Source organism: Malaya genurostris, chromosome 2 (genome assembly GCF_030247185.1).
Source record: "Malaya genurostris strain Urasoe2022 chromosome 2, Malgen_1.1, whole genome shotgun sequence".
NCBI classification, from domain to species: domain Eukaryota; kingdom Metazoa; phylum Arthropoda; class Insecta; order Diptera; family Culicidae; genus Malaya; species Malaya genurostris.
The window spans coordinates 127151250-127165940 of record NC_080571.1 but is presented as its reverse complement, the minus strand read 5'-3'; the positions used below and the strand labels follow the sequence as shown (position 1 = coordinate 127165940).

Below are 14691 nucleotides of genomic sequence, written 5' to 3'. Positions count from 1 at the left end.
CAGTACTAGTACCTACTTTACCTGATATTCGACGTAGGATTATACATTCGATGCCTTATCAGTCCAAGCATCACCATGAGCGACATTGGGGTCCATTTTTCGAAGAGCCACTCAACGTGACTTCCGGAGCACTGCAAGTGGGCTATCATTTGTCAACGGAAGCAATTCTCAACTGCAGGGTAGGAATGCTGAAAGATAAAACGGTAAGCCAATATATTTTCAGTCTTTGGACTATTCGTTCGGGTAGGATTACCAGCTCCCACATGAAACGAACGTGCTATGTTCATTGACTGAAAACAACAAATTGTTATAGTGTTGTGCGCTTATAACAAAATGTCACCATTAATCTTATCTCCGTCGATAGCCTTAACTGTTCTAATTTTCATTCAAAGCCAATCAATGCTCTTGTCCTTTTCCCCATTACTAACCAATATTCGTTTCACGCTACCAACCGAAAAATTTCACCTAATAGGTGATGTGGATTCGCAGGACGACCGATAAAGTATCTCTTCTCACGGTAGGCAACAACACGTACAGCGGAGATCCAAGGATAAGAGTAAAATTTCAATATCCAAATAACTGGCGCCTACATATCAACCCTATCAAGAATGAGGACGGAGGCTTATATATGTGTCAAGTTTCTACCCATCCACCCCGAGTTTTCGCCACCAATCTTACAGTCCTAGGTATGTTCGATATTTTTGATTGAATTTCACCCAATCAATGGGCGTTCCGGCACAATTAGCATGGTCCTGAACAAAAAAGCATGACTGATTGTCCCGCTTTTCATCGGTTGTCTTTTATTTCCATTCGAGTGAAAAATTGCCTCGCCCAGATGCCAAGCATCTCTGGTTCTTACAGCAATAACACATGAATGCACAAGCTCGTCAGGAGGGTACAAAGGTAGTATGCCGGTTTTCCTGGAGGTGGGAGAGTGGAAAAGTGCCAATGTACCATGATTACTTCCATTACTGTACTCGTATTGTCATGCTGCAGTAATGGAACGATATGGTAAATATGTAAGTTATTGCACATTTAGTACCTTTGTAGGTAGCCTATTTGAATAGAATTTTTCTAAAAATATCCGATTCTAATATCACTAACACCCCTGAAAGTACAACCAACGATTGATCCAAATAATCGAAAGTTTCTAACCGCGCATTTTATATTTTGAATAATATATTGAACCTTCAAATTGCTCAAAATTTTTTTTTCTATGAGTAATTTTAAAAAAATTATAATTGAACAGGCATATGTTCAACTGATAATTGATCAGTTGATTTAAGTTTTGTTGTTGTTGGGGGTATAATATCAGACTTAAAAAAACTCATTCCAAAAACCATGCGTCTCCATCAAATTGTCATCATCCGATGGAGCCGCATGGTATTTAGTTCTAAAATCATATATCACATGCCATTAGAACTAAATACCATGCGTTTCCATCTACAACTTTAGTTCAGGGCTTGAGTATTGACGAAATTAATAATGATAAAAGAATTTTATTCCTTGTTATTCACACACGCCCGTACGACTGGGTCGATATACCAAGCAATGATGTAGAGAATGCATTAGTGAACATGTGTGCCAGCGGACGGTTATGATTCGTTTCTAACTTCAACATCTTGCGGGATGGTCTGGTGGTTTCGAGGTTAGTTATTAGCAGTCCTAAGAAATACTATAAACCACATAGAAATCATGCCTTTTTAAATTTAATATTTTCAGTTTTTTGCTGTTTCCTGGAAAGGACCCCTTTATAAAACAGTTTCGGAAAATCGTATTGTTTTATTGCTTTAATCGAAATATGTATTAATAAGGAATGAATGAGAAACTAAGCTATGTATAAAAATCGAACTCCATAGGCTTTCGCAGATATAGTTCAACGCATTTGTTTGCACTTAGTGGTCTTTTTCTGGTGTTTCATGGAGTACTATTCTCACGTATCAGCTCAAGCCCGTCTATTCTGTATCTAGAAGTCGTCTCCATACAGGTCAGACTATGACCACTCCTTGCCAGCCATTCAAGACTCGGATACTGCGTGCGTCACCCTCCATTTAATCGATCCACCTTGCTGGCTATGCTTTTTTTTTCTTAAGTCTGCCGAATCACATTCAAGAACTATTTTCAAATGCTTGTCGTCCGTTATCCTGATGACATGCCCAGCCGATCGTAGCTGTCCAATTTCAGCTGTGTTCAGAAGGATTTCCAAGCAGCTGTTGAAAACCGTGGGTTATTCGCCGTGTATTACTTTTCTTGTATCCTTATCCGCAAATATATAAATGAATGAATGAATTCACGAATCAACCACCACGATTTTGTCACCACGCGCCATTATTCGAGTAGGAAGGTGTTATGTTTTAAAGCCTTTTCCTCTCATACATTTTGTTTCGACGGATTTACTGGCAGTCCGATCCTAGTTAGATTAATTCGTCTTTATGACCATCAGCCGTTTGACTTTAGCTGTTTTGTTGAGCAATTTCAGGCAGCTTGGCTAACGTCGACGAACAGTTTGCCCTTAAACTGATAGTTTTTTAGATTTCGTTTGGTTTCGAGTTTCTATCGATTTTGCGCTTGGTATCTGAGAATACTTTTTTCTGCAAGAAAGAACTATAATTTAAAATTTTTACTAAATATAGCAAAAATGTAAGATTAAAATTGACTACAGCGTATTTGTTGATTTATTTGATTTCAATTCAATAAATGTTAAATGACTTATCAGTTCATAAATAAAAACTTTAAACCGTTAATTAAAACCTAAATATTCGTCGATTGATTAGTTCTGATTCATGTTTCTCTCACTTTCTTTATGAAATACAACCGTCCGCTGACAACATGTTCAATTCGTTCAAACGAACTGTTTCCCTACATCATTACTAGGTAAATCAAAACAGACTTACGGGTGTGTACATAATTTTAGGAATGAAATTCTTTTTAAGCCCTGAACTCAAGTTGTAGATGGACACGCATGGTATTTAGTTCTAAGGGCATGTGATATTTGATTTTAGAACTGAATACCATGCGGCTCCATCGGATGATGACAATTTGATGAAGACGCATAGTTTTTGGAATGAGTTTTTTTAAGTCTGATATTATACCCGTCCAAATTTAAAAAAAAATAAGAAAAATACAGCCTAATGTACTCATATATGGTTTATGTTTTATTTAAAATCTATAGTGGTGCCAAAATTGTAAGTGAGAATTAAAAAAAATCGAAAATTTTGAACATTTTTTTTTCACAGGAAATACGTTTTGAAAAATTCTGGAAAAAATTCAGAAAGGTTTTCCATAATTCCCAAAATATTACTGATTTTTTTTCAATTTTTTTCCAAAATTAAAAGCTTTTTTGCGAAAAACTGCTCACGGATGTATTATTGTAAGTATTGTCCGTCGCTAGCGATAACTTTCTCCCATCTTTCCGGCAATTTTCGGATCCCAGCTCGAAAAAAGGAGTCCTCTTTTGAAGCTATCCATGAAGCAATCCATTTTTCCAACTCTTCGAAAGATTGGAAATGTTGATCTGCCAGGCCGTGTGCCATCGAACGGAATAGGTAGAAGTCAGAAGGGGCGACATCTGGGGAATACGGCGGGTGGAGCAAGACTACCCATTTCAACGTTTAGCGGTACTTTATAACCACTTTTGTGACGTGAGGCCGAGCATTGTCGTGTTGGAGGATGACTTTGTCATGACGCTCATGATATTGTGACCGCTTTTCTTTTAGCGCGCGACTAAGGCGCATCAGTTGCGTTCGGTAGCGAGCTCCTGTGATGGTTTCACCCGGTTTTAAGAGCTGGTAGTAAATCACACCGAGCTGATCCCACCAAATACAAATCATAACCTTGGCGCCGTGAATATTCGGCCTTCGGCCTTCGACGAAGTAGCACGCCCGGGCTTTCCCCATGACATTCTGCGTTTAGGATTATCGTATCGAACCCACTTTTCATCACCGGTTACGATTCGATGTAAAAACCCCTTACGATTTTGTGTTTGAAGCAGTTACTCACATACAAATAGACGGCGCTCGATGTCCCTCGGTTTCAACTCGTACGGCACCCAGTTTCCTTCTTTCTGAATCATGCCCCATGATAAAATGAAAATCAGAAGAACCATCCTAATTCCACTAATATGTCAGTAAAAGGGTTGAAATTTTGGGAAAATCATCTCCAATATAAACCCTTTCAAACAGCGTATATCTTTTTTTCTATTTGGGGGAAGTTTTTATATGCAAACCCGGCTACACCCTTTCTACCGCTTCATATTTCTTCTGGTATTCCAGAAGGGAGTCCTATTAATTCAGTTACTCTGCCTTCTATATTTCAACAAAATGTTTATCAATCTAAACGAACCACGTCTTCTATTCGACGACAACATGAATATTTTCAGCCAGATACGAAATCAAATCGATGCCCAACTTTAGAAGCAATTGTATGAGTTTTGTAAATGGTTTGTCGCATCTAGACAGAATGATTCTTAATACCAGTAAATGTTCAATAATTACGTTCACTTGAAAGCGTCCCCCGATACACAATTTGATCGATTTGCTTAACCCAGGAGATTCTCATGTACAATACCTTGTTTGTATTCTGGACTCTTCACTCACCTTCAAGGCACCTCGAATAGTGCATCAAAGTGCATCAGCTTAGTTTGATTGATCGAACTAATTTTTATGCGGTATTGCCGAAATAAAAATATTGTATTCGATTTTATTACAATTCATTGATTGAAAGTCCAGTTATCGGTAAAATATTTTTCAAGGCGCCAAAATTTCTCGGAGACACCTTAATCGACTTCGAAAGTTATAGAAATTTCTTGAAAGCTATTATTGGGTTATTTGATTGGCTCCCAATTCAAATGGCCTACGATAAAATTTAATAAGTATTTTAATGAGACTATTCAAATAGCAAGAGAAAAGCATTATCACACCACTAGGAGGATTGAGCAGGGTTTTTGTATTGAAACCTTGCTTTAAAAATGTCCACAAAATCAAGCGACAACGATGATAATTTTTCACCTTCCAGTAATTACTATTCATCGATCAATTATATTCATCAGACGAATACTCCTCATTTGAACTTTTTGAGAAATCGACACGAAATCTGATTTCGAAAAGATTACATTTAATGTACTAGCCATATTTAGACTAGAAACATTTGTAGAAGCTGTTCCAATCACTTTGCGTTGGTTCTTAAGTTCAAACTGTGTTTTATCGTAAAAAATAATCATTCAAATTCGCGAACGAAGGGAAAAATATTTTCTATTCAAAGTATAAGCCTTCGCTCCCAACAATGTATGTCCACATCTGGGGCGGCAATTCCAAAAGAAATCTTTATTATTCCATTGATCGCGGCATTTTGGTACATTGTGTACATGTTTGGAAGTGTTGCTCAGTCAGTGCGTGACTCATCGATTAAAAGTGGTGATAATAAGAAGGTTATGACGGATATATGGTACTCATTCAACCGTAGAAATTGTTTCTTCTACCAATCCGGCTTGATGTGCTGGAGCGTTACCATGCTACAGATTGACTTTACCTTGTTTAAGAGCCTGTTCTGGCCGTTTTTCATCGGGTTTAAGAAGCTTGCAGTACACGTTAAAACCTGCGTTCACAAATTGAATTAGGCGACTTTTCGATGTCTTCTTCTTTTGATTAAACAAGAAAATCATTAAATTTCGCACTTGCGAATCTGAAAAGCCCTCCGAATTGACACGAATGCCCCCGATTTATCGTTGCGTCTGTGATTCCAAAACCTTCTGCATAGTCTCCTTAAATTAACAATTTCAACATTCTACCAACGAGCACTTAATTTGAAGTGGACAAGTCACTTCACATGCTACAACTATGAGGGAGTTTATCACATCGATAACAAAGTCGAAGTCAAATTCAATTGGAAATTCATTTAATGAGTAGTGAATTCGCCAAGCCATCTGCATATATACCCCAGATAGTAGATTTGGAGTTTCGGTATGTGACATTATCAAATAAAACGTTCAACTAAATTCTGTGCAGACTCGAGCTACCCAAAAACTCTATCAGCTCAGAGCCTCTCAAATTTTTATCGGAAGCCATTGCTAGATGATTGTTGGTCAGGGTACTACATTCTTAAGTGGAACTTGACCTTCTGTTTCCACAGATTTCGCAACTGACGTGTAAAATAACATTTCATGGCCATTACGACGATCCTACGAACACTAAAAGCACCTCCAAATCTCGAACTCGGACATCTGGCTTGTTGGGCCAGTGCATTACACTCTGCCGACCAGAATCTGCTCACACCAGATTAAAACATTAGGTGAAGGAAAAATGTATTATTAAATTACTATCTATTTCAGTTAGTCCTAAACATTTATTTATTTGTTCTTGGTCAGGGGTAATGGTTGAGTGTTACTATCTTACTACTCGCCGGTTCATTGAATATCTGTGATTTTATTAGGTTACTCGGGGGTTGTTTTCTTTCATTCCCGAGTATTTCAAAGGTAAAGCAGCTTCACGAATAGAAGAAGATCGTCACCATCGAATTACTATCTTTTTCTCAAATAAAAGTATCTTATCTTCAATGAAGAGTTCGATTAGGTTATACGTAGAATATCATCAGTTCGAAATAAATTGAATGAACAAAAAATATTGAAGTAGTTGTCTTGGATATAACTGGATTCATCAACCTGGTTATGGCATAACCTTTCTTTCTACGATCATAATGAATGTGTATCTTTTCAACTAAACGATTGAAGTTTCATTCATTTTTTAACTTTGTTTTAAATCTACTTTTTATGCATGTAACACATTTTTTCGAAGAAAACCCACAATCCTCCTTCCCCTGTTTCAAGCGCTTGAGTAAGCACATTTTCCAGTTGGTTACACTTCAATTCGGCACAGTTATTTGTCGGGGTCATAAGACGAAACGATTCGTGTGGGCAGCATATCGGGAAATCTTTTTTACGTGTTTCCTTCATCCTCGAGAAGAATAGCAAACGCTGCAGGCATCAGATACGAAGATTTTCCATTACTTGAACTCTCGAATGAATACACCTCCTTCTGTACGCCTTATCGTGGTGCTTAACAGGAAGAGGAAAACAGTATAATCATGAACCGTAAAAGTAGAAGGATTTACGTCCATTTTCATGCAGATGTGTAAAAAGTTACACGCACAGTTTAATGTAAGTAAAAAATTTTCAACCCACATGTAACAACGAGCAAATCGGACTATAATAGTCCCCAGCCATGGGTTGATAAATTTTCCACCAGATTTATTGCGAGATGTTTGTGTAATTGAGCGTGAAAAGAGTCTGTTTAGGAAGTATTTATTGGCGACAATAAGTCGCACAACCGGCAAATGACAGTCAGTTGTTTCAATTTAGTTCAAGCCTCGTTGTGCCGGATATTGCTACACCATAATCGAAATTATACTAGATGCGATCAGAAAAACAATCAATCTTTTTTTGTGTATCTCTTTGTATTTGTTTTTCAATAGAACCTGCTGTCCGGATAGTGGATGAGATGGGATACGAGTTCTACGACCGATACTATAAATTAGGTAGCACAATCGATATATCATGTCAGGTGTCGTTGTCGTATCTGGCAACCTTGCCAACCAGAACACGGCCAGTGTCGACAGGGCAGAATGCCAATAGTCTACAAACGGTGTCATCTGACAGCAACGTCGCCACCAACTTCGGCAGTGTGAGCACGACCAATTCCAAAGTTTTCAACGAGGAAGCGACAACTAGCAATAACAATAAAGATAAGACAAAACAATCGTTACCGCAAAACATTGTGTGGAAAAAAGATGGTTCCGAGCTGCCGAAGGATATCAAGCTCAGCTATAGGTAAGTCTACGCAAACTGTGAATGGATCCATTAAATGGTTTACCAGACTGGGTTCTTGTGTCACTGGTTTTACTGTTCGCCATTTGTGACCCGAAATCGTGCCGCTAGTTGTTACTAGTGGCAGTGGTTGAACAAAATCTACTCTAGCCTCGCTAAAGTGGAAACTCTTTCGACTATGCTTAGTGTTTACCTTTAATGACGATGTGTTTCTATGATATTTGAGGCAGGAAACTTTCGGCGAAATAGCTCTGTAACATTTGATGATATTGACAACCGGTAGATTGAGATAAAAACTGTTAAGATAAAAGACTGTGATTCCCAGTAATTGGATGTACAAAGTCTTTAACAGAAGTAAATAAACTGGAAAATTTGAATATTGACATAGTGTGAAAGATAATGGACCGTCTCACATGTCCCAAATAAACTTTTCATGCGATAGTTGAGCTTGAAATGAATACCATTGATAAACAATTCCAAAAATAGGCAACAAGCCATCTGACTACACATATTCCGATCCATTTATTTTGCATAGATAAAGAGGCACAAGACTACTTTTTTTATTTTGGCATGAACTTTCTTCAAATCCTTGTAATTGTACCTGTACAAAAACGGCGTACCCAACACGAACATAAGAATTTTTTTTCTAACCGGAAAACATAATGTAAAAATCCTTTGCTCGTAACCGACCCGAACCAGAAAAAAATCAGGTATTCGGGCTCGAGTACCCGAAATCCGACCAAATTATTGAATACTAACCCGATCCGTACCCGTGCAAAATGAAAGTATCGTTACCCGTACCCAATCCCGAACCTGATAAACACAGTTTTTCTGAACCCGAACTCGATCCTTATCCGTACAAATACTTGAAACCTGACTATGTCTAGTACAGAACCATTGCATGGCTGGTGCTACGATCCTAGTGACAATAAGAATACTTAGAAGTAGGGGCTCGAATATACGACAACTGGCTTTTAAGACCAGTGCCCTATAAATTTCTTAGATAAAATAAAAAAAAATTGAGTCCTTGAGCTAAACTCGTTCATTTTAATCTACAAAAAACTACGCAGATAAACAGTTCGAAAAAGTCTTGTGATTTTACATCTTTTAAGATACACACAAAACTGCTAGAGTTTGAAATCGAATGAAATAAAAAAACAACAGATCGATAGCAACAGACTTGATCCGAGAAACATTAGATCACAAAGCTGAACCACAGAAACCCATATCCACTCGATAAATAATTGATCCATTAAAATCCATACAGCGGCACATGGTAGCCGAGTGCAAATCACACCCGGAACCTGTAAAATTTTGTGCAAGTAGAATTTTGTGTCATTTGAAAAGTTTAGTAGTTATGAATTGACATATTTCCTTAACGGCTCCTACCGAATAGAATCAATACAGCGCAGATTTGTCCGTTTTACTCTTCGACAGCTACCTTGGAATAACCCTAACGAGTTGCCTAGCTACGAAAGCCGTGGATTATTGATTGGACTCGACACCCTTGGCATTCGACGTGATTTGTCCCGTGCTATGTTGATCGCCGACATGTTGAACAACAAAATAGACTGCCCTGTCCTCCTCAGCGAAATTTCTTTAAATGTACGCAGTAGAGCTCTTCGGAATAACGTCTTTCTTTGATTACCTCTTAGCCGTACGAATTATGGATATAACGGTGCTATTATTGGTCTACAACGAACTTTCAGTGGAGTATCTGCCGGATTCGATTTTCACATTACGCGTAGCAGAATTCAAACGAATTTTTTAAACATACTTAGAAATAGGAATAGTTTTTAATCATTGGGACTACACATTGTCTGTTGATTACATGTAAATAAATAAATAAATGTAAATTGTATCGTTTGTAGAGTAATGTAACCTGTAATATTCATACAATGCATAAAAAATTGAAGTTTTGTATTTGGAAAACACCAATTGTATATCTTTTCAACGGTTTTCGTTACCAAAATTTGTAGCTTCATAAATTTTATGATATGTAGGGTGAAAAGAGCTTGTTTGAAAAAATGCGAAAATTTAATAAAATCGATATTTAGTGATCGAAAACGCTGATTTTATATATTTCTGACAGTTGTCATGATTTGTAGATAAAAGGCTCTGTTGAGTTTTTAGAAAGTTTAAGCTATTTTATTTAGCATATCAAAACATTACCGATGCGATTTGTTATGTTTCGGAGTTGATGTTTTTTGAACATTAATTGTGCGTCATCCACAATATTGACTCTATAAAAAAATTCTGAGAACGAAGTATGAATTGTCCAGTTATTTTCACTTTCATATAATAAGTGGAACTTAGTGTTGAAAAGTCCTCCATTGGAGGGGGAGGAGGGTGGTTAAAACCCCCAACCACCTCCTTCCCAACCCTACGCATAGGCCAACGCCGCACGTTTTTACATTTTTTTATCTTGTTTAATGATTGTTCGATATTGTTACACATAAAGGTTTATTGTTGTGTTTCAACTTAAAAGAAAACATAATCATAATGCAAAATAAAGTTAAAATTTCCGAAGAGATTATGCGTTAAATTATTTTTTCTTCGTGTTTTTTCTCCCGAAATTATTTTACGAATTGTAAAGTGAAAAAAATAAGGAAAAACATTGTTTTTATGTATTTAACATTATTTTTTCACATTAGTAACAATATCTCATTAGAGTGGTTACAGTAGATAGGTGCGGCTGCTCACTCTGATTATTTTGCGACATATATACCGATTGTAGAGGATAGACATCACACCGCTTTAATTTTCACTCGAAACGTCAATTCTGACGAGTATAATCAACCAACTTTCTAAAAGCTTCACATAAGGCAATGAACACGTGGATTCGTAAGAATTAACACAGCACCGTGAGTTATAACAATTTTCAAAAAGGTAAAAAATTAATGGCCTGCGAAACACAGTCGGGAGTGAATAGATAATAATGATACTTTTCCGTCTAATAGAAAACAGTAGCTATTACATACGTTTTCTTCAGCGTGACGAGATACACACTCACACATATCCTCGCGCCAATGCGTCGATTCGATATATGAGATCTCTAAAGTGCGGTATCTATACCGATGGGACATTTCACCCGGATTTACCCTATTTACAGTTTACAGAATGTCCTTTTGAGAACGATAATCGTTTTACAATGATGTAGTTTTCGATTTTGGTACAAATGAGAGTACTTACATATTTATTTACATACTTGAGCTGAAATGAGGGTGCGTAGATATTAGTTGTAAAATGTAAAATGCATCAAGATTCATTGTCATTATGATTTCATCAAAACTTCATTTCGTACCAGTTTCGTGTGATGAGAGGATAGGTAATGTAATTAAATTGATAGAACAGTAAATAAAATAAAACGAGTTTGGTGATAGCATTCCATTGTTTCTAAGCACCATGAAATCAGCTGTCAATGTGAAATCCAACATTTGAGTGAACAGTATGCATGTAAATAATTAAATTTTCACTTCGGAGTGCTAGCGGTAAAATTTATTGCTCCCCGTTGTTCCGTTGACACAATCACAGCATCGTGTTGGCATAATGACGACACTCACGTTTGTTAGAAAATCATCATGCACTCCAATGAAAACAATTTCTATTAGCACGAAATTGCAAACACGATTACGGCAATTCAATGTGACCCTTTTGTTTCATTGTTCGAAAATTGACCATGGTCCGGTATTGAAATGTTCTAATCATTTACAGCCTGTCGAAGCAATGGTTCACCAGCAGAGTTTCCATTATACAAGCTGAGCGGACACACAGTGGTCTCTACACGTGCAAGGTAGCAGACAAACAGGCGATCTCGGCACAAATTCAAGTACTGAACGGTATGTGAAACTGTTGCTCCAGTGTTGCACAGGATGTACCTTTCGGCCACGCCACAACGCAGATAACCGACATACGAGTACGATTGGCTGGAAGAAAGGGTACACTCTGATGCACACCGTAAATGGAATACGAATAAGCCACACTGTATGCTAATGAAAGTTTTATTCGTAAAATTTAGGTGAAACACCGGCTGCTGTTCAGCATAACAGAGGGGACAAAGAAAGGACGATTTCTGCTCTGATCTTCTATTGCGTTCTCTGCTGGATCCAACTGCACATATCCTACACGTAATGTACCCGTGAAGTCCGGAGCATGAAAGCGACAATATATCAATCATCCCAAAAAGGCGCAACCATCAAGATTAATTATTCCCTCTTCGTGGGTGGCACTGCGGTCGTTGGTCGGTTCTATTCATTCAACAATCGCTAGCCAACGCAATCGAAGCAAGACCCAGAGCGCCTTTATCCCTTTGCAGATGGTCACAATCAGCGCGATTTTGGTCATCATCCGATTAGGAAAGATTTCGGTGAGAATAATGAAGCGCCTTTGGCGGAACAGCACAACAATGGAACTTGAGAATCATGATTTATGCATCATTTTTCATATCTGAAACCACCAACGGCTGAACCCGAATAAGCGTTCGTTTAATCGTCATTTTCAGCCTCATTGTTATTCCATTGCACCTCGATTCAAGAAGCCAACACAAAACCACAACTTTTATTTCATTGACAAAAAGCCCTCGGCATATCGTGGCAGACTCGCCAATAATGAGAAAAAAAGTTCAACATTTGATTGCGCATAATGAAGCGAATGATTCCAATCAAACCGATGACAAAAATCAAAATGTAATTTATTTTCTAGGAATTGAATTTTAACATATTGTTAAAAGTTTATTAATGGTTATGTAAATACTCTACTAACTACAAGCAGTTGTAAGTAATGTTTTGAGTGAGTACTGGTAAGATGTAATAATTAGTTAAAGTTGTAGTGAATTTTGAAAATATTAAAACAATAGTATTCTCAACTCACAAGCATTTCAAGCAAAGCGATGAAAATGGTTAGAGGTAAAGTATATCTTCAAACTCATTATTGCCAAATCTATATATACACAAAACTTCTAACAAACATATTGCAAAACAACACATATGTATCTAAAAAAATGAATGTAAAATACGGTAACAAACCGCAGAAAGAACTATTGTACTATTAAAATAAGGAAAAAAATAAAAGACATATACGAAGAGAGAAGTAAACAACTCAAACAGCGTGTATAAATCGACGAAGAACATGTTTTATTTCGTATTTCACCATCCTTCTTTGCACCCCAGTATTCGACATTGAGTTTTTCCCATCGAAGCCGTTCGATTTTTCTCTGTATACCAATCGATTGTCTCCTATCTGATTTTAATTTCCACTTGCGCTGCATCTGACAACCACGGAATGTACATCTACGATTCGGAAATCACAACCGTTATTATACTGTTTGTTACCGTGTTCCAGAGGGTGGTTCGTATGTACTCAGTATAATCAAGAAATCAACCGTTAGCAACATTGAAAACTGCAATTTTCTTCGACCCTTGCTGGACGGCATTGAATAAACTCCAACTACAGTTTCATTCTTTGAATTACTTGTTTGGTCTTTGCCCTTTTTTTTCACATCGTTAGTTTGCTTTGCTCAGAATTTCGTAAGTTCGACAAAAAATAAACTCACAATGGTGGTTGGCTGAAAAGCTGGAGGGTAAATCAAATTGCTTGGTTAACCTGCTGCAGAACACAATTCCCGAACGAAGGTAAGCTAGGAAAAAACAATTCATCAGTTTTCTACCACATACGGAACTAAAATGCACTCATTATCGATCAATATTGAACACAATTTAGTAAAACTCCACCTGCTCAAATTTATGTTTTTTATGTAGTCAGTGTCACAATATAATTAATATATTGACTTGTTCTTATTATCGATTTATAATTCGTTTTAGTATCTACTCAGAGTATGACTTTATAAATGTCTTTAGTAATCTCATTAGTTGAGCCACCACGTAGCTTTATTGAGGGTAATTGTAAAAAATATATTTAATATGTTAGCGTGATATACACGGATAACCCATTAATCTTATAATTTCAATATTGCAATTATTGATTTTTGCCTTAGCCTTTTCAAAAATGTGAATTAGTATTATTGCTAGTGCAGTTAACATTATAATTTAATGCAGCTAATATGAATTAGTTTCCTTGTCGTTTTTATAATTAAATTTATTTTTTTTTATTTCGTCTAGCAAATGTTCGGCTTCGGTTTACAATGTTTACTTAGATACTACGCATTATTTCTACGACTAAGCTGTAATTTCATTTCATTTTTGGACATACAAAGGTCAAGATGTTCGCAATATTGATTGTAGTGGCGCATTATACGATTGATTGGGCTATATTTTGCATAATTTGTTCTAGTGTTTCTTTCTAAAAATAATTTCCTGGTTCGTAATTGACGGCTAGGTATATAAAAATTTAATTGCGATAATAAAGAAGGTGATTGAATGCGTTGAGAAATAATGTCGCTGATAAAATAAAGCATTGCAAGGTCGCGGCGTTCTTTAAGTGTTTGAATATTGATGAGCATGCAGCGTGCTTCATATGGTGGTAAAGGAAATGCTTTCCAGTTTAGTTTACGAAGTGCATATAAAAGAAATTGCTTTTGAATAGACTCGATGCGTTCTTCGTGAATAATATTGTATGGATTCCATACTAGGCTGCAATATTCCAAAATAGGTCTGACATATGTACTGTATAATAATTTAATTGTGTATGGGTCCTGAAAGTTATGACTGAAGCGTTTAATAAAGCCCAGCATGCTGTTTGCTTTATTGATTATGGTATTGTAGTGTTCCACAAAAGTGAGCATTGGAGTCTAAGATTACGCCTAAATCTCTTACAATTTTACATTTTTCTACAAGTTGATTTCCTAGATGTATGTTTGTGGATATAGTTTCATTTTTCCTACTGAAAGTTATTGAATTACATTTTTTTACATTGAGTTG

The 14691-nt window shown here is 36.8% G+C and overlaps 1 protein-coding gene across 6 annotated transcripts in view; it reads left to right on the top strand.

Annotated features, from left to right (window-relative positions):
* LOC131432803 (uncharacterized) overlaps nucleotides 1-12942 on the top strand; it is a 93106-nt gene extending 80164 nt beyond the window's left edge. For all 6 annotated transcript variants that reach the window (XM_058599330.1, XM_058599327.1, XM_058599329.1 and 3 more), the window contains exons 4-8: nucleotides 4-203; nucleotides 473-686; nucleotides 7465-7819; nucleotides 11531-11655; nucleotides 11835-12942. In XM_058599330.1, coding sequence (XP_058455313.1) covers nucleotides 4-203; nucleotides 473-686; nucleotides 7465-7819; nucleotides 11531-11655; nucleotides 11835-11947 — 1007 coding nt within the window. In that variant the 3' untranslated portion in view covers nucleotides 11948-12942. The remainder of the gene's footprint in view (nucleotides 1-3; nucleotides 204-472; nucleotides 687-7464; nucleotides 7820-11530; nucleotides 11656-11834) is intronic.
* The last annotated feature ends 1749 nt before the right edge of the window (nucleotides 12943-14691 follow it).